This window comes from Acanthisitta chloris, unplaced genomic scaffold, assembly GCF_000695815.1.
Source record: "Acanthisitta chloris isolate BGI_N310 unplaced genomic scaffold, ASM69581v1 scaffold17961, whole genome shotgun sequence".
NCBI classification, from domain to species: Eukaryota; Metazoa; Chordata; class Aves; order Passeriformes; family Acanthisittidae; genus Acanthisitta; species Acanthisitta chloris.
The window spans coordinates 25918-47136 of NW_008656713.1; the positions used below are offsets into that span (position 1 = coordinate 25918).

General features: G+C 40.2%; 1 protein-coding gene across 1 annotated transcript in view; it reads left to right on the forward strand.

Annotated features, from left to right (window-relative positions):
• Window positions 1–7003: 7003 nt before the first annotated feature.
• Window positions 7004–21219, forward strand: part of FSTL4 (follistatin-like 4) — a gene marked incomplete at its 5' end in the record, with an annotated part of 37588 nt that continues 23372 nt past the window's right edge. The window contains 2 exons of the mRNA XM_009084442.1: window positions 7004–7170; window positions 18737–18857. Coding sequence (XP_009082690.1) covers window positions 7004–7170; window positions 18737–18857 — 288 coding nt within the window. The remainder of the gene's footprint in view (window positions 7171–18736; window positions 18858–21219) is intronic.

Genomic DNA, 21219 nt, shown 5'->3' on the forward strand with positions numbered 1-21219 from the left:
TGGTTAAGAGTCAATATAAATTATTTTTATCAAATTTATTAGCTATGTGAGTGTACTTGATACAAATTCATATGGCAGAGCTGGACTTCTTTTCTTAAATGTGTATCATTTTTGGAAGGACTTTGGTAAAATTTAGATGACAGGATGATCTTTGAAGGTCTATTCCAACCCAAACCATTCTTCTATGACATGTCATTGATAACACATTATGGACACAGTTGCTGAAGAAAAATAGAAGGTGTCACAATATTTCATTATTTCAATGCTGCTTTTCTCTTCCATTTACTCTAAGGCATGGTCACAAGAGTTGTTCAACTTGACAGGGATTAGAGACAGTGTCTTGTCCTCTAGCCCCACACCAGAGCTGAGTGTTGTGGGTAACTTGCACACATGTATTTTGAATTCCACAACAAAACAGGCTTTAGCCTCAAGTGTAAGGCTGAGACCTACCTCAGGGAGTCATAGCCCGTGGCCATCAAGAGTAATGACAGAAGAGGGTTTGAGGAACTAAATTATGTTAGAAATATAATGATGCCTTTTTATGACTTAGAAAACAGCATTACTAATTTAGTAGAGAATTTACAATAAAATGTTTTCTGAAGTAGCACACATAAGGTCCTGAGGATTTATAAATTATGTTATTGCAGTTACAAAATAAAACTGAGATATGAACATTTCTACTTAGCTTTAGAAATCATTTTATCGCTCACATTGATTAAGTTTACAATCCTTAGAGGGACCTGTTTGAGGGACACCAAGCTCCTGAGATGTCCCATGGTGGCCAACTGGGCAGTTGTGGGTCACACCAAGTGTGGTCAGAGGCAGAACCAGCTCTTGGTGGTGTTTTTCACAGGTTATAAAGCCAGAAACCTCATCACAATCACATTGCACTGAACTGATGTGGGAGCTGTAGGAATTCTCTGGGTTCATTAATTGTGAACAACTTTAATCATGTTCATTAACAGCTCTAATGTTGTTAATTAATAACATAAACAATTTTAGTAGCATGACTGGCTTTCCTGTAAATCTAAGTTGGTGTTCAGAAAATGGAGTTTTCTTTTGTGGCTGAGTGATGGATAGTCCTTTCACCAGACACTGGGCAAGTGAGAAGACAGCAAATGCATCTGGGTAAGATCAGCTTGTTAAACCTTAATAACCAGCAAAATGTGACAGCATGGCAATGTTTCTTCTAGAGAATCCTAAAACCAGCCAGTGGGACAGGTTTGGAAAGACATGCACACTCAGGCTGATTTGTGTTCCCAGGTTGTTATTAATCCATTTATTTGGTCTATAGACTAGGGTAGAAACTATAATACATGGTAACATGAGTAATTTATAAACATATTATACAGTGCTTTACAGATTCAGACCCACTGTGAACTGCCATTCATTGCTTTTGACCTTTCCCTGTAGTAACTAACCAGATATCCACATCTCATCCCAGTGTCTCCTCAGCAGTATCACTGGAGTTCCTCTTTGGCTGGCCAAACTTTGGCTTCAGTTGCATATTTAGACATACATCTCACGCATAACATGGCCACTTTAAAATCAATTAGCTTCAGTTGGCTCAGCTTTGAGAGGATCTAAAATTTCTCCCATCTCTATGCAAAGTCAAATATATCTCATCAAAGTTATTCAGGGAAAAAATAATTCTAAAAGGTATATCCTGGTTTTAACTGTGATCCATTAATTGTTTTTATTTTCTTGATTCAGTTAGCTCCTCATCTGAGAATGTGTTGAGCTAGAGAACTCTTTTATCTGTTGAAACAATTGCTAAAATCACCACTGACCTTCATGGCCACAAGGCAATAAACAGATTTTACTAATGCAATGTGGTGCATAAACACAGCTGCAAGACTTGGGGAATTAAGTAGAGACTAAAGTTTCCATCCCATTAAATCAACCCTGACTTGAACCACTGCTGGAGAAGCACGATGTATTTAGGGCTGCATTACCCATGCTTCAGTTCACAAAGAACAGGTCTCTCTGCTCAGGAGCATTAATTTGAGGGCAAGAATCAGTGCTGGAGACTTTCTTTGAAAGTCATTCTCCCTTTACATCAAACAAGGCCTTGCCTCCTAAGCAGAATCTAAGCAATTGAGCCAGAGCAGGTTAGATATTAGGAAGAAATTCTTCCCTGTGAGGGTGGTGAGGCACTGGCATGGATTGCCCAAAGAAACTGTGGTTATTCCATTCCTGGAAGCGTTCAAGGCCAGGCTGAATGGGGCTCTGAGCAACCTGGTCTAGTGAAAGATGTCCCTGCCCATGGCAGGGGATTAGAATGAGATGATCTTTAAGGTCTCTTCCAAACCAAATCATTCTGTGATTCTACAATGTCTTAGCAAGGCAAGATATCCATGAACAACTGTGACAATGATTAAAATTGGCAGCAATGCATGAAAATGTATATTTTCTTTATATTTAAGGGAAGAGATCTAATTAGTGATATTAAGCACTTTTTAAAATGTGAAATCTGTTTTTGTAGGTAATGCAGCACGAGCAAAGGCAGGGACACAACATCACTATGTAAATTATCTCCACGCGATGCTACATCAATGAGGTTTTCTCCATAGATGTTCGTTCCAGGTTGCTCCCTGTAATGACCTCAATTATACATGTCTTCATTGTGAAATTATGATTGCCTTTGGCGGGCTGCAAATGACAGCAGAGAAAAAGATTTCCACGATAAACCAGCACAACAAGTAATACCTACTGCATTAGTATGCAGAGCTTGTGAAGGTGCAGTGTAACTCCAGCTTAGCACCTTAAATAACATTGGAGAGGAGGGACAGAGGAAAATGTTCAACAATATCTTGACATTTTTTTACAAGAAAAGGAATTAGTAAGGCTTCACATTCTCACATGTCACTGTGGGACCTGGTATTGCAAGAAATTTGATGTAAGAACATCAGGATGGCTACAGCTGGGTCACCAAAGGTGCACAGTGCTTCAGACTGAATATCATAGCAGGTAGGAAGGGTGGGAACAGCAGGACAGAGTGATCCTTGCCCTGAATAACCTCTCAGCACCAACCCCTGACATGCAGGTAGTGTTCAGGCACTGAGCTGCTGCTGATACTGAAGGAGAGCTTGTGGTGTCCTGGCTGCCTTTCACTGAGCTTGATTTTGGCCACATTTGGTGTCTTTCATCTACCTGATGAAAGATTACTCCTGGCTCTCTGGTACACAGAGGCATGCTTACACCACCTCCTTCTTAAAGGTAATCATTATGAAGGCTTTACCCGTGTCTTGAACCATTAAAATTTGAGTGAAAAATTATAGCATCCCATTCTCTGACAACAGCAACTCACTGATGGCAGAGTAGTTGGCAGGAACCTTTATTTATTTCCAACTAGAATAAACCGAGGAGTTGCTTCAACTGAAATCCCAGAGAATAATACCAGGTTTGACATGAATTGATAACTATGATCTGCAAAGGCACATACTGGTTGAATCCATGGAATGCAGAAATATTGTTTGCATGCATCATCCTGCAGAATTTCCAAATGAACATAAAATTGCGTAATTTTAAGACCAAATTCCATTACAACTTGTGTTCTGCAAGTGAGCACCCTTTGAATATTGCCCATTTGTTCAGTTTTATACCCATGGTAAAAATCCTTTTATCTCCTAAAGGTTTTTTAAAATAAAAAGAACAGTGTTCAATACTTAATCTAGAAGCTCTACACAAAATCATTGTGGTGACTTGAATAATTTGTGCACATAAACCAATGGCATCAGTCTGTCTAAGCTCTATAACTTAGGTACAAGATTCTGAGGTTTTTATAGAAGGTTTTTAAAAATCCCAGCCCTCCCATCCTCTTAGGGAATCCCATTTCCTCCCCAATATGGTTGCATAAGGAAATCTTTTCTATTGATAACAGCAAAACAATGACTGAAACCATACAAAAAAAATGTATTAGTAGAAATGCTTTTAGATGTTAATAAGAGACATTCAAATGTACTGGTAATAAGATGGTCTCAAATATACCCCGTAGAAGGACTCTAAAAAGGAGTGTGTTTGTATTGTTACAGTGGTCTATGATAATTACATGCTTTAACGTAAAAAAGTCATCTCTTGGCCTCATATGGTTCATCTAAGAATGGCAGATGTGCAAGGTGTCTTCTTAATTAAAAGTTAATGTATTTTTCATTGCTGTGCCTCTAAAAATGAAAAGCCAAAGCCTGTTTAGCAGTTGTTTGGAAGATGGGCAGGGAGTCTTAAATTCTACTGCAACAAAGCACTCAAGAAAAGGGAGCTTATGGGAGCCCAGCATGAGCCAGGGAACTCAAGGCAGCATGAAAAACAGCAGAGGGAATTAAGGAAAACAGCAGTAAGATGAAAAAACAATTCTCTTGTAAATGAATGGTCCTCTATTTCATTTCTCCTCAAGAAAAGATGTCCTCATTAGCCCTACTCCATGCTACAAATTACTGTAATTATCAGTTCTTTATCCTGTCAAGTGCACTCCAAATATTTTATTCATAAAAAGGAGCTCTTTATTATGCAGGAAATAACTGCATTATTAGCCCCTCTGTGCTGTTTACATGCTTCAGGCAGCTGGATAAAGGTAGTGGGATGGACACCCCATCCCTGGAAGTGTTCCAGGCCAGGTTGGATGGAGCTCTGAGCAACCTGGTCTAGTGGAAGGTGTCCTTGCCCATGGCAGTGGGGATGGAACTGGGTGGGCTTTCAGATCACTTCCAAACCATTCAATGGTTCTATGGGGCACCTCCTCTCCTATGGGCTGCTGTCTGTGCCCCTGACTTGCCACATCCCTGATATCTTCCAGCAGGTACCTGAGGGCAGTGTGATTTAATGATGTGTTGTTTCCTTCTGGCTTTGCTGCTAACCTGCTCAGTGACCTTGGGCACTTAATGTTCTCCTTCCCAGTCTTACTTCATCTCCCTTTTTGAATTTTAAAGTGTAGAAGCTGCTTCATGGTCGGCCTGTCAGTCCCTCTTCTCATGTAATGCCTCTGGGAACCACTGCAACACAAATACTAGCACAATGTTGGTCAAACATTCCTATTTTTGATCAGCATCTATCAAAACTATAGCTACCTTTTATTTAAAACAGCTTGTACTCTTCCTAAATAGCATTGGGAATTTTAAGTGGGAGTAATGCTCACTGCTGGCAGACACAGCAATGCCATATGGATCTTTGCAGCCCAAGGTCAGTCTTGGATCCACAGTGGTCAATACACTTTGTGGCACATTAAATTCATGCTTAGGTGGAAGAAGCAGAAGAGGTGCAGAGCTGTTAGAGTACATCTGCACAAGCAGGTTTTGCACTAGTTGTTCACAGTCAACTGCTGGACCAGAGCACTGAGTCTGTCCAGGCTGCCCAAGGCTGCTGAAATAGACTGAATATTTCAGTGAGCAGATTTAAGAGATTTACTACTCAAGAGATGTTAAAGCAATTTTTCAATTAGATGATATGTGAAGAGATGGAAAATGGTGTTTGCAAAAGTAGATACTGGGGTTTTTTTCATTTTTATTCCAAGCATTTCCATTGTGCCATTCCACAAATGAATACAAGATTTTCCCACCAAAGCTGTTAACTTTTAAGGCAATATCACATTTTAATCTGTGAACTGACATGATAAAAATGAGCATTCAGATTCACTGAAAGTCAGCACTTCTTCAGAGGACTGGAAGAAAATGCACATGGCATTGAGATCTTCCCAGTAAGTGATCTTGTGCACACAGATCTTGTGCACAGCGTAATGATGGAGTTGAGAAGCAAGTGAGCAGGTAACTTGTCAGCTGATGTGAGGGACTAACCTGGTCCCCATATGTTATTTTGTAGAGTCAACACTGCTTGAAGTGTTTTTTCCCAAAGCACATATCCTTGGTTGAGGCAGTGTCAATCTCTTGGATCCCTGTTTTGCTATAGTTATTACCAGTGGACATGCAGAAAGAAAAGTCTTGGGGCTGGAAGAAGGTGTTTCATTCCCCAGCCCAAGTTTTGGGGTTGGCTGAAGCAATGTGACACCAAAGTGCTGTGAACATTTCCCCATTCCTCTCAATGGGCCATTTAGTTTTAATCATTTACATGCAATATAGTTTTCTTATTGCAGAGCCTGGAAATGATAGGAAGCAAAACCCATCATGTGAATTATAAAGTTGTGACTACAGCAGCTTAGACAAAGTGGCCTGATTGCCTGGTTGTTGGCTCAGTGCTGCCATAATGCTCAGTAATGGCAACCTGCACCCAAGGTAGTTCTGGTATCACATTTCTGACCTATCTGTGTGGCCACATGTGGCAAAAGTTGCAGCCACATCTCATGAGCATTGTGCAGATGGAAACAAGGTGATATGGTGTGGGTTTCTGTGGTCTGCTGCCTCAGGTGCTTCTTTTGTGTGTCACATGTAAGTAAAAATAACTGTTGAGGTTCTTAAAAAGTAAGTGAAATACAAGAAAGTTTTTTTTTTTAGACTTCTGTATCTCAGATGCCATATGTGGCTGTGTTTGGTAAAGAAGTTTTCATGCTTGGTGACTTCCAGTTCTTGGGCAATTTAAAGATGAGTTCATCTATATTTCAGTGACAACAGTCTGACCTTAATTCTTCTTCTTCAAGGTACAAACCTGACTCATTCCTGTGCCTTTTCAAAGGACCTTGGCAAGAGTTCCCTAGAGAAACAAACCCAGATGATCTCAAGCTGGAGAGCTTGTTCTCCTTTTCCTCCTGTTGCTGACTGCTGTGTATAAACTACTACAGCCAGGTTGGCCAGGGGACCATCTTAGTGCCCTGATGCCACAGCTACTGCTAGATGCCTTGGGAAGGGGATGCAGTGAGTTTGATTGTGGCAGATGCAATTTGTCTCTTACTTGGCTCTATTGTTTATGGTGGATTTTTATAGCATAGATATTCCACCTCCTTGCCAAAATCCTCCAAAGTTATTCCTGGAATGAGAAAGAAAGAAGACAGAGGGAGGAGAAGAGGAACAGCTTCTCTGTGTGGTATCTGGTCTTATTCCTATTACTTTGCCTTTTGCAGAGGTGGTTCAGCTGAGCCTGCCGGAGGACCAGAGGGTCACTGTCACCACCATCACTGTTGGCCTCAGCACCGTTCTGACGTGCAGCATCCGCGGGGCACTGCGGCCTCCCATCATCTGGAAGCGCAACGGTGTCGTCCTCAACTTCCTCGACTTGGAGGACATCAATGTACGTCCTGAGTTTCTCGTGTTGTTTTCTGTTTAGGATGTTGAATATGGCCTCATTTGAGAGATTATAGTTATAAGGGTACATGTTTTATGTGGTTATTATGGAAAACTGGAAGCTGGCATGGTAGGTAGGTTACATGTGAATATGTCTCAGCATATATGCAGTGTAGAGCAGGAGTACTTGGAATATGTTGTATGAAATTCTAACTCAGTACTGTAGTCACCCAGCACTTAAATAGCATGGGCACTTCATCCCTGGTTGCTCCTTCCATTGGTGCAACCTGTGGTCCACAGACCCCACCCTGGAAACTCAGGGGAAAGCAGCTCTGCAGACTGTTAGCTCCTCGGGGATGTCTTTCCCAGTACAAAGGAACAGGTTTGTTGAGAGCGTGCAACAATACATTTGTGGTTGGCAATGAATCTCTCCTCTCTCTGAATCAAATAATGCATTTTTATTTCTGTTCCTCCTGGTTCACTTGCCTTTCAGCCAATTTCCCTCTCTCATTCCTTGGCTGCTATTTCTGATGAGCAGTTTAAAAATGGGATTATTCAGCAGGGTGTGGCAATGCCCTCGCAGGAAGGAAGATGAATCTCTTTTAATTCATAGTGCTGGTCTGATCTGTGAGTCATAGTTGGTAGTAAAGACAGTACCTGAATGATGGTATAAAGTTACTCATTTATTTAATAACATTTAATTATGGAGAGAGTGGAAAGTAGTGTACAAAAATATGGTCTGTATTTCATTTCTCTTTGCATTAAAGTACATGGTAAATCAGGTTTTATTTTAATTACACTACAGCAAGAGTTGATTTATATTTTTGTTCAGCTCTTGTTAATTTGATAGCCACTCAGTTCAGAGTTGTTACAGTCAGTACTGTAGCTACCTAAATTGTTGTGTATCCAGGATTGCTGAAATGGGAAAAATCTTTGGTTTCTTCTTCTGCATTAAAACATGAAAATTACAGCACGTGGGACAGAAATAGACACAGCATCACAGTACTTTATTTGTTGACTCTACCTTAGCAGGAAAATCATGTGCATCCTGAATAGATGATTGCTGTGTGCACAATCTCAGTAATTGAAACCATCTAAACATCTTTTTCTTTTCATTAAAGCAAGTATTATCCTGTTAAAATGCATTTCTTGTCACTGCTTTGAGCATGACATTGAAATGCAGCAGAACCCCTGGAGGCTCAAGAGCAATCCTAGAATTTTTTGGTCAAAAATAATAAAAATTCCAGTACTTTTATGAAATTTTGGCTATGATGACATTAATCTTAAAAGATTAAAGTTCATGTGTGAACTGGATATAAAATAACAGTCCAAAAATTGGAGTAGAAACACTTCCTTGAAGGACAGATAGCACTTGGCTCTGAGGTTTCACTTGCACCTCCTACTATTTTAAGCAGAATTTTGAGTACATTTTCAGACTGAAATCACAGTTCCTCCCTAATTTAGCACTGGCCTAAGTGGATTTCTCATTTGAAATTTGAGTAATTCTCTTTCTCATTGGTTATTCTGTACTAAGAGGCAGAGTTACGTCCTTGCACAAAAGGTGACTGGCTCCTGAATGATTCAACACCCTCATGGAGTGTAACACAGAAGAAAAAAAAATCACTTTTTGATCTGTTTGAACTAGTATATCACTGAGAAACTATATCAAAAGAGCACTCTGAGATTCTTACAAGGAGAAAAAACAGGATTTATGCCTCAATTTCAATGTTTCACCTGTCAGTTTGTGACCTCTCTCACCTTGTCATGTAACACCTGCTACTAGTGCACATCAACTTTTTTTAGTCTAATGAACACCTCCACACCTTTTTCATTTTTAAATAAACTGTTTAGAGTTTTTTTTATGTTTGGTATATATCAATGCCATCTGTATTCTGGTCTGATTGCTTGAGGTGACACAACTTGAGGATTGCCATTTTTTATTTCCCCTCTTCCACTATGGGTGTTTTGTAGGATGCTTGAGCTAAGGTATGCCCCTTCTCAGGCTACTGGGGATAGTCACCTGCATATCTGAATCATTTGTTGGTAGCTGGGATGAAGGGGTGGTCTCTCAGCTGGTAAATCCAGTCTATTTATTTATCACGGAGTCACAGAATCATAGAATGGTTTGGGTTGGAAGGGACCTTAAAGATCATCTACTTTCAAACCTCCTGCCATGGGCAGAGACAACTTTCACAAGACCCAGTTGCTCAGAGCCTCATCCAACCTGGCCTTGAACACTTACAGGGATGGAGAATCCACAACTACTCTGGGCAGCCAATGCCAGTGCCTCACTACCCTCACAACAGAGAATTTTTGACTAATATCTAGTCTAAACCTACTCTCTTTTACTTTGAATCAATTCTCCTTGTCCTGTCACTCCATGCCCTCATAAATAGTCCCTCTCCACCTTCCATGTAGGCTCCCTTCAGGTTCTGGAAAATTACAATTAGATCAGCCTGAAGACCTCTTTTCCAGGCTGAACAATCCCAGTTCTCTCAGCTTTTCCTCACAGGAGAGGTGCTCCAGCCCTCTAATCATCTTGGCAGCCCTTCTCTGGACTTGCTCCAAGAGGTCTGAGGACCCCAGGGCTGGATGCAGAGATCCAGAGCAGAGAGGCAGAATTCCCTTCCTCACCCTGCTGCCCATGCTGCTTTGGATGCAGCACAGGATATGATTAGACTTCTGGGCTGCCAGTGCACATTGCTGACTTGTGTACAGCCTCTCACCCACCAGCACCCCCAAATACTTCTCAGCTGGGCTGCTCTTGATCATTCATCCCCAGCCTGTATTGGTACCACGAGTTGTCCTGACCCAGGTGCAGCACCTTGCACTTGGTCTTATTATCCTCAGGAGATTCCCATGGGCCCACTTCTCAAGCTTGTCCAGGTCAGTTTAACACAAGTATTTTAAGTCCTGTAGTTGTGAAACATGAACCATGTTCATCTGCAGTGTGAACACCCTTGTGTTTGGGGTTGATGCTTGCTTGTACAATGGAGGTAGCTCCCACATTTGCTTTGCAAATGTGAAATGTGAAAATTCAATATGCAATATGTGCAGCCATGTGTGCCCAACAGCTCAGTTCAGGGGGTGGCAGTGGACAGTTCAAAGCTTCAGCCTTTAGTGGGTACAGAAGCTTATACTAAACAATAATCTATTTAAAGGCATTGACAGCAGGAAAGTAAAGGCAGTGTGCTTCTTAATGTACTTGAAGGCAGTTAATTAAATTACTTCAGTTTTCTTTTAGTACGCCTCAAGCAGAAACTCGATTGCATTTCTGCTTTTCACAATAAGGCTGGCAATTTGGCTAATTGGAAGTGCAACAGGAGATTAATTGTACCTTTTTAACTTCAAGAAAATCCTCCCTGCTCTTGGCACAATGGTAATCACATACGGACCTACAAGATAGACACACACTTGGAAAAATCCTGCTATTATATTTCAATTAAACTCTTTCTCTTCTAAATGCTAATTCAAGAAGTCAGATGAAAGTAGAAGCTCAAGTCTGGAAAAAACAGAATCCTTCCAGCTAGGTGTGAGAGCAGCACAGGAGAGACAACACTGAAAAGTCCTGTGTGGCTTTATTCTCTCTGGATTTGAGACAAATGTGATCTGAGAAGGCTGACTGTGTTCCAGGTTACTACTGGAGGTGACAAAGACAGTCAACAAAAACCTAGATAATCCTAAATTTGCACAGAATGGAAAGATTGAAGGTTACTACAAAGCTCAGTTGTTTAAGTGCATTGGTTAAATCATTTTTATGTGATATCTTGATTGGCAGCAAGATATTAATAATTTTTCATTGCTCTCTTAATCAGAAGCTTTCATAGGCAACTAGTAATAATTTGTCTTGTCCTGTCTGCAAGAAGCTCTGTTAATGAGTTGTCACATAGCTATTGCAAAGGAGCCATCCTAAAGGTACATGTAATTAAATGATTTCTCTTGCAAACATTTGAGATTGCTTTTAGCATAAAATATTATTTCTGCATAAATTACCCATCCATATTATTTATCCATTAGAACTCCCTTTGCAGCTCTACTTTAAAAAGTCACATCAACTTTTCTCATGCAGAAAATAACTATAATGTAGCTGAAACTGGTAAATTTATTTCTGACTACAAAGAGCGAAGTGGTTAAAATATATCATCTTTCAAAATAATATACTTTTGCCTCCTAGGAACAAGCAATATGTTTTCCCAAATATGTGATTATGAAAGCATTCCTCAATTTGAAAATAAAATAAACTCCTCATGGAGTCAAATGTATTTATATATTATTTATAGGGTATTGTTTTCCATGATTTGACATTATCTCCAGAGAAACACAGATAAATTGATAACATTTATAAACAGAAGTGTGGTGAAAGAATACACAAACAACAGAGAAGAGAAGATTACCATAAGAAAACAAACATTATAGTGTACAGATGGATAAGAATTTGGTGAATTGCTAAGTGTAATGCAGGTAGCTATGGCATCAGCTCAGGAGTATCTTTAATTACTCATTTCTTTTTAATATGTACTCTTTAACTCAAGTTGGCCTTAGATCATTAGCTCTAAAATAAGCTTTTCATAACAGATTGTTGAAATACAGAGTTCTCCATTTCTGCCAGTGCCAGGTAGAATGGCATGTCCTTGCTCTCCCAAAACTTCCCATCCAGGGACAAGTACAAGACTCCAGACATCATTGCTGATTGCTCATTTTCCCCATCCACCTGTGCGCCTGAAAAGTCACCTCCTTGTATATCTCATGGCCCTTATGAGATCTGTGCCTACCACCTGCCTTGATACACGTTTCATGTATATTCATGTATATTCATGGAACGTCCATTTTCCATGTATAATATTTGAAACCCAAAGCAAATGGCCAGTCTGGAAAGTGCAAGTCACTGGGATTAATTTTCTCATTAAAACCATCTGTATGAAGGCAATGTATTCGTGCTTATGGTTTTAATGTAGTTTCACTGTTAAATAATAAAAAGATCATGTGTGAATAATCCCATTAACACCCTGCTAATAGAATTTGGGGGTTTAAAATGATCAGACCCTGAGCCATCCTAGATGCTGCAGTCATACAGTGATGGGAGCAAATTACACAAAGTTGCATGTTTAGAGCCAAGTTTTTTCTATTTCAAAGCCAAGTTTAAGAAATTGGTTGTAGTTTCTTATGTCTTTGCAGGATCTAAAGTAGAGGCTAAGTGGAAAATTACTACTGACAGTATTTTCAGAGTACTGGCAGCATTTTCAGAATATATAGTCTCGCATTTTGCCATAAGGAAGATCACAGAAATTGTATCCACTTGCATTTTTGGAGGGATGTACCTACCACTGATTTGCCTCTTCATGTTGTCTCTGAATTTCTCAGGATATAAAACTCACCCACTTTTTTGGTCTACATTATAATTACACATCTAAAAAGTTCATTTCCATATGTTCAAGCAAAAAACTTTTTTGTTTCACCAGCAAAGTCTTATGTTGTGATAAATTCTTTGAGCAGAAAAACAAGAGAAGATAAATTAATGTCCCATCAGGCTGTGTTTGCAATAGTTTTCTGGCATTTGCTTAAGGCTGAATTTTTCTCCATGTAAATGACTAAAGTGATAGCATGTGTAAAACCAAGAACAAATAATATTAATGAAGCATAAGTTCTCAGCTTGTCTCTGAAAATGAATTATTAAAAGCACCAAAGAAAGTGATTTAAGAGCCCATGACTAATTTAGTTTTTATTATTTTTATATGAATCACTCATGAATCTATTGTGAAAAAAGATCAGAGACATTTGATTAGTGAGGAGAAATCATTACCAAAGTGATAGCCATTGTTGTAGATTTTGCATAATAATAATCTCATTAAATGCTTGGGTACATTTCGTTTTAAAATCCTGTAAACATTATCAGAGAGATATTTCTAGGACTCTGAGGATCCAGAAAGCTCTTTTAATGTGAACTAGTTAATACATCTTAGTTCCTGTGCTGGTGACTGTGAAATCAGGATGGTGTTTTCCTTCATCTGGAAGTATTCAAGGCCAGGTTGGACAAGGCTTGGAATAGCCTGATCCAGTGGAAAATCTTCCTTCCCATGGCAGAGACTGGAACAAATGAGCTTAAAAGTGCCTTCCAATGTAAACCATTCTGTGATTCTAGGGGAAAACCAGTGACACCAGCTAGCCCAGTTACCAGGACTGGGTTTGACAGGAGGCACTGAAAGCACATAGGGAACATCTCCAGCTTCCCTGGGCTTGGGGAAGGGTTTAAAAGTGGAGTGAACTGCTTATGATTAGTCGGAGTATTAATAGTAGTCAGGAAGAAAATCTTCTCCTAAGAGAAGAAACCACTCAGGGAACTTCATTCCCTCTGACATTATTTCTGCTGTGAACACTTTTAGACCAGGATGGTGAGGGGTAGCCAATGTGTTTGGGACTCACCCCCAATGTATATTAGGAGCATTCAGTGTCTGAGTGGGATGGTTTAAAATCACTGTGTAGGTTTAAATCACATGGGCCATGGGGTGTGTACCCCAGAGTGCCATAGTGAGGGGTCACAGGTGTCAGTGTGTCTCCCCAGTAGCTGGGGAGATGGGGGATTCTCTGGCTTTGTGTCACTGGGATTGGCTTTTCTGTTCCTTCTTCCTGTCTATAGCTATAAGGCAAATGTAGGTTTCTTTCTCAAGTAACTGGAAATTGACCTAAAAAATAATAAGCCTGAATCTACTCTGTGCTAATTCCTCTTCAGACTTCCTGGAAAACAAGAAACTTTGCCAAAAATCTAAAGGGTTTTAAATGTTGGTACAACCCCAAGATATGTTAGAAAGCTTCATGAAAAAGCATCTGAAACTGGCAAAAGAAAGTGGGTGCCCTGCACCCTCTGGTATTGCCATCCAGGGTTAATGTGGCTCCTCTCCTCCAGCTCCTTCCTTCAGAGCAGGGGATTTGTGGTGTAACAATCACAGATTGGAATTCACTTGAGACAGAATGTGAACAAGATTTACAAGTGATATGCAATGTTTTACACATCTGTAAGCATGGTGTCTCTGAGCTCAGGCAGGGTGCATGGCCAGGGAATGCATTAGAATGGGAGTGGGATAAATAAATATGAAAAATCTTGTATTTGGAGAGACCGATGCCTTGGGTAATCAGTAGTGATGGAAAGGAAATACAATACCAAAGAAAAGATATATATACATTTTCTAGGATCTGCTTTGTTATTTTTTGAAATTGACTGTGTGAGTAGCAACCTTTTTATAATATTTTATAGATTATTGGGCTGTTAGCAATGTAAAATGCAAGGTAGTGCAGTTTTTTTAATCTTGAAAAGTTAAAATATGTTCTGAGGTGATTTAATCAGTCCTTTATTTGAAGGGTAGCTGCAAGACTTGAAAGAAGCTCGTGAAGGGCAAAGAACATTTTATTTGAAAAAGGGAGAGAAAACATGAGACAAACTGCTGGATAAGTCAATTTGTCAGCTGCCACTAGTCAACCTTATCAATTATGAAAAATTATAAGCATAGCTTGCTGAATTTTATTTTTTTATCAGGATGTGTAACATTATTTTATAATGAAATTCATAAAATAGAGGTGATGAACAGCCTGTCCTTGTCTGACTGTTTTGATGAAAAGCTCCACACTTTGTTGGGTTAGATGGGTTCTGCCTCTAGTTTCATCACTTCTGTTTCTTTCTCTTCACAAGAAAATTGTGGGACACCCCATCCCTGGGCACTCACATGCATTCCAGGACACCTGATCCCTGGAAGTGTTCAAGGCCAAGTTGGATTGGGCTTGAAGCAACCTGGTCTAGTGGAAGGTGTCCCTGGCCATGACAGCGGGGCTGGAACTGGATGGGCTTTCAGGTCCCTTCCAACCTAAACCATTCCATGATTCTATGATTTTATGAAAATTCACCTTCAGTGGTAAATGAGGAAAACCATGTTTCAGAAGTTACTTTCTTGCCTTTCTCGTGGTTGCCTATTCTTTTTTATAGGTTGGTATGTTTAAATGCTTTCAGTTCACTGTGGATATTATGGGGGGCAGAGTAGGGCAGTCCCAGCTCTCTGGGGTTTGCAGCACTTACTGACCTTCCTGGACACCCCTGAAACACTCAGATTTAAAGGTGAGATAGTTTGGGGAAGAGAATTAAATTACATCAGTTTTACAGATGTCACTCTGCTTTCAGGCTCATGGTGACTTGGAAAACTGGCTTTACAAGCAAAAGCCATCCAACATAAAGTCAAAGCACGTGAAAATGTTTCCTCTACCTTTTCTCACTGTGAATTCTTCCCACCCCATCCACTTCCCAGCAAACCAGAGCAGCAGCTCAGCAGCTGTCAGTGCTAACTTCCACCCTGTGAGTACAGGGGCAGTGGCCAGAGGTGCAGCTGAGCAGCTACTCAGAGCTTCCACAGGCAGTGCAGCACGGAGGGGTGTGGGATATATCCCAAATATATCCCACAGCTTTCTGCTGCACCTCAGCACTCCTGACTGCCAGGAGTGTAAGATGTAAAGTTCGAGGCTATTAAGGAATCAAAGACTCATCATTTCCTAATGCTCCAGGGCTTAGGTTTTTACAGCACTTCCAAATATACCCTTATGAAATACACACAGAAAGTGCTGGTGCATAAGAATTCATCCATAGATATAAAATGTAACTGTGAAATCCTAATGTACTAATTATATCCACAGGGAAACACAAGGAGAAACCATGAGCTGCAATAAACACACAGAAAGAGTCATTAATTTGTTAGAGAATTCAGTCTCCTTTTTGTAGCAACTAAAGGTTCGGTATCAAACCATTAATTTCGTAATCACTTTTTCCTTCCCACATCTAACACTTTTCATTCTTAATAACATTGTATCCTTAGATGAATTTACTGTGTGGTTTAATACAGGGCTGATAACTTCCTTCCATGCCTGACATAAATGACATGGTGCTAACCTAAATCATCTTTGATAACTTTGTTTGAGCACTAGAGTCAGAAAATAGTTTTTAAAAGTCATAAACCTTGCTTTTACCAATACAAGCTGCTCTTTACAAGAAAAACACATTTGGAGAGGAACAGAATAATACTATAGTCTTGCATCAGTTTGGTTTTGTGAGGGTCTTTACTTATATTAATACATTTGTATGCATTGGAAAAAACAGATCGTCCATAAAAAGACAATTACAGAGCACAAACCAAGCATTCAGAATATTTTTCTGAGATATCTTAAAGGAAGCAACAGATTTAAATAGAGAAGATTTTATTGTCCTGTTTTCCACAACTCCTTATAAATCATTCCATAAAAGTAGCCATCCTGCTTTTATTGATCAAAACTCAATTCAAGTTTCTTTTAACTTTTAAAAATTGTTATTAAGTCCCCTCCACTGCAAGCATTTTCTCTATCTCATGCAAATATCATTTGAACAGGGTTGATATCTTCTCTATTTGCAGTTACTCATGCATCTTTGCTTTCCATCAGGAAAGATCTAACTGACCAGAAAACAGGCAAATACTTGAAATGGGGATTTTTGAGCAGATGCTTGTAATAATCTATTGGACAGCTCAACCAGCTTATCCCATAGTGTAGATGCCAAATCTGTCTGACACCAAGGTTGCAGTAATATCTGAGATGCTCTTGATTATAGAGAATGGATTTCAAATGATCTCTGGATTTACTCTGATTCTTTATAATTGTTCATACATTTGTCCATTTGAGCAGCACAGTCAGCAGAACCAGGTTATGGTTATGTCTGTGCTCTCTCAGGTGATTTGGGAAGGGTTGTTGTCCTGCCTGTAAACTCTGTATTTCTTGGTGCTCACTCTCAATCTGCATTAAAACATTAAAAAAACAGGCAAATTCCCAAAATTCCCTCCCCTGCCAGGGCTGACCTGCCGCTGAGAAGAAAGGCATGAAGACCCTTCTCTAGTGGCAGACAGAAGTTTATGGAGAAGATTCAAGAGCTGGCAGAAGTTGTGCCAGATCAATCCACACTGTAAGAGATGGGCTGCTTTGTGCTTCTCTTGAAGGGTGCCAGCTGGTAGTGCACATCTGCTGCAGCTTCCTTCCAAAAATGTTCAAAGTGTGGTGGCTGGAAAGGAAAGGTTCAAACTGCAAAGCAAATACACTCTGAAGAGGCAGGAAAAGTGAGATGTAAGGATCCCCAAATGGTTTCAGTTTAGATATCAGCCTATCCAATGATCAAACAACCCCATTTGTCATTTCTGAGCACCTGGCAGGGGTTGGCAGCAGCAGTGTGGATGAGGTCGGTTCCCTCTAATGTTGGAGCTGTCATAGGTGAAGAAAGGAAGGGAGCAACATCAGCACCTCTATGCATGGAGCCTTTCTTCTGCACAAAGAAATTAGGACCCAAGTTCTTGACTCCCAACCAGCAGAGCCAAGTGACATTCCTGTTTAGGCTGTCCATCCTGGTCAGTTCATGCTGGCAGATGCAGTGATGAGCTGTCACCTCCTGACCACAGATGCTGCTGTCTGTGTCACAAGGGTGGCAGCAGGCAGCACTTCATGGAGGAGCTTCCCACACACACCCCAGGCTGCAGTTTGGCTTCCAGCTGCCCATTGGAGCTTTCAAAACAAGTCCTTTAGTTTTCACAAGGAAATGCAATTGTACTGGCTTTGTGCCACCCTGATTCAAAGTTGACTTTTCCCAAGATTTTGCAGTAAGGTTATGCAAAGAAGTCAATTTAGCATGCTTTACACATGGAGATGATGACAGAAAAATCATTCTTTAAGCTCATGACCTGTTTTTAAATGTATCCTCCAGGGAGTGCATAGAAATACAAACACTCTAGAGCTGCAAAAGTCTGAAGGTTAGCCGAGTAACAAGAGAAGTGGCATCATATACCCATCAGTGCTGTGGTACTGCTAGCTATAATTTGATAAATAAATATTGAAATAAATAAATAAATAAATGAGATTAAATCCTAAGCAGGGCACTTGGACAACATATTCAAGTGCCAAAATATTCCTACTAGCTCGTATCCTCCCCATCTATAATCAAAAATTGAAGTAATGCAAGAGCAGATCTAGGAAGATGATGGTGACAAAGAAAGATACTTGTTAAGTAGTTACAGATCTAAACAGGTTTCTTTGAGAAGAGGCTTTTTGTCTTCTGCTTTGTCTCCTGACTAGGTTATTATCTGAGAAGTGACAAACAGTTTCAGTTCTTTCTCATCAAGTCTGAAAGTTGCAGTGCATTTTCTAAGAACCAGCACAGATAAAGGAAACCTTCACCCACCCAAACATTAGCATTTTATGTGTCTGGGGTTAACAGGTAGATATTAAATTCCCCCATAAATTAAACAGCTGGAGACTGCCATCTTTTTCATGTGCAAAGAGCACCTTGTTAGCCACCAGCACAAAAGTTCTTACGCTCAGATAAGTTGCTTTGCTTTACTCTTAAATCGCTGCTCATTTTCTCTCTGCATGTTGATTTATGAACTTTAAAACCTACTGTTCAAAATTCAAGCTGTGTCTCCAGGCTGTGATGCTATCAAAACCACTGAACAGGTAGTCTCCATTCATGTAATGTTTAAAATATTGTTACTAAATAATAAGGCACCTTTCTTGCCTTTTGTTCCATGCAGGACTTTGGAGAAGACGATTCCCTCTACATCACCAAGGTAACAACTATTCACATGGGCAATTACACCTGTCATGCCTACGGCTATGAAGAGCTGTATCAGACCCACATCCTTCAGGTGAATGGTTAGTAAATGGCATATATGACATTCCATGAAAACATTCCCTAAGAAAAATTGTGTCTTAATCTCATTCACACAGAGATGTGTAAAGCCACAGATTAAATTATTTGTGCATGAGAGTGAGCACAGCTCGGGGTTCGTGCTGTCACATGGGCAGGCAAAAAGAAAAGTACCAAGGGGGGATGTGTATAATTCATTCCCTGTGCTTCAGCAGGTATCCTTGCTGCAAAACAAGCTGTCACTGACAATGCCATAGACTTAGGAGCAGCGTTTCAAAGCATCTCTTAAACTAATTGCTGCTTTTGTCAACAGAAATGTTGCATCAATAATTTCTCCTTCCAGAAAATAATTTGTGTTGCATGAAATTGCCCAGAATGTTTAAATAAATACAGAACTAGCTATCTGACTCCCAGCTATATATCAGATAGGCTATACCTGGTTGTACTCATCTTGGTTCGCTGAGGGCTATTTACACTGGCCCACTGGGTTGCAAAATAAGGGCAAACCATTTTATGGGTGAGAGAATCACGTGGGCCATATTCCAGCATTCTCATTCACCTCTGTCCCCTGGACCACATTTGTGCCTGGTGGAACTTATATTCAGGCGCTCTCTATCTTTCTCCTGACCTCAAACTCAGTCAGTCGGATTTAGTTTAAAATTACATTAGATTAAACCAGCATTTTATCAAGGGACCAGCCCAGGGAGTATCCACTTCCCTAGCAGCAACATCATTTTCCAACTTTAAACCTATATTTACATGTGCTAATATGCCCAGCAGTATCTCCAGAGGAGGAGGCAGGGTCTAGCCATTGCTAACTATGAGTAGATTTTTATGGACTCTGGCATGAAAGTATTTATAAGGAAAATTCAGTCACTTTGTTACACGATATATAAGGAAAAATAATATCTAGTTCTTTCTCTAGGTGTGTGCAGACCTGCACAAAGGTGAGCTTTCAGCTGGTGAGAGCAGGTAGTTACACACAGGTTAATAGAGAGAGGAGAAACAGTAAAAAGGAATATTTATACATTTTAGGAAAAATCACACTGGATGTGTCGTTTAGGTTTGAGTGCAGCTCAGGTCTGCTGGATGTGTATGAGTGCTCCCCCCACCACAGCAAGTACCTGGAGGAGAGCAGGAAGCATCCAGTTGATTTGAATGAAAACTGACTTAATGACTCTACATAATAATTTGTCATCTTTTGAGAGAGTAAACTGTAAATCTCAGCAATGTGGATAACTAAATTGTGCATGCTGCAGCTGGGAAAATAGGTTTCCTTCCTCAAAGTGCTATTTGTTTGATGAATGGCAGTTGAAAGAAAAGCCAGCTAACAACTTAATCCCGTGTCTATTATGTGATGTATTATGAGGCCTGAATGGAGTTTAGTTGGCAGACAACAATGTAGACTTTATCATCACTGAGAATAGAAGGCCCAAAGGCTTTGAAACTAGAACCAGAATAAGAGGAAAGCTGGATGGAGTGTGGGGAGGGGGTGATCCATTCCATACTCATGCCAGTCACTTAGAATTAACTTGTTTTTGAAAGATCACATTTTCTTTTTAAGTGGAAATTTCACACCACAGCTGCATGGGAGTTTTCTTACTAATAGAAAAACACTGTTATCCAAAAACATGTTGGCTTTTTAGTGTTGCTATATAGTCACTAAATACTGAATAAAATGCCATGCATTCTGGTATCAACCCAGGCTTGCTAGAAAGCACTGCAGAGTCTAGAAATCTGTCTTGCAGCAGCTGATATTCCCATGTGAGCCATTAGGCTTTGTAAAAATGGGGGTTTGCAGTTCTTGATGTGGCTGGCTGGCTGCCCACATCACTAAATTCTCTCCTTTTCTGCCTGCCAGTTGCTTCTTCCAGGAATTGATGGTGGGGCAACAGCCCCAATGACCAGACAATGTTGTTTGCCTTCAGATACATCAGAGGGTTCCTGAGGCAGGCCCTTCCTCAGGGAAACCTTGGGTTTTAGGAACTTAGAGGACAAATTGAGGAATTTTTCTTGACAGGAGTACAGGGAAGAAACTGAGCCAAGCTGAACTGAGTGAAGATGTTGAGAATCTAAGTGTAGTTGATGGGCTCTGTTCAGCACTGGGGCTTGTCTCTGTCTGTCTGTATCAAACTAAAAACTCCATCTTTGACACAGGAGGGTTTTTGTTGCTTTTCTGTATTGGATGAAAACAGTAAGAGAATGTGACAGAACTAAGTCAGCCAGAACTCGGGTGTATCTGCTCGCCTGTCTCCTCTAGGGAGGCACTGATCTACTTTTAACATCAAAAACATGGGTGTTTTTATTCTGTGAAAATGATCAGAATTATTTTTGATTTTTACAACTCCCAAGTTTCTCTATTGGGAA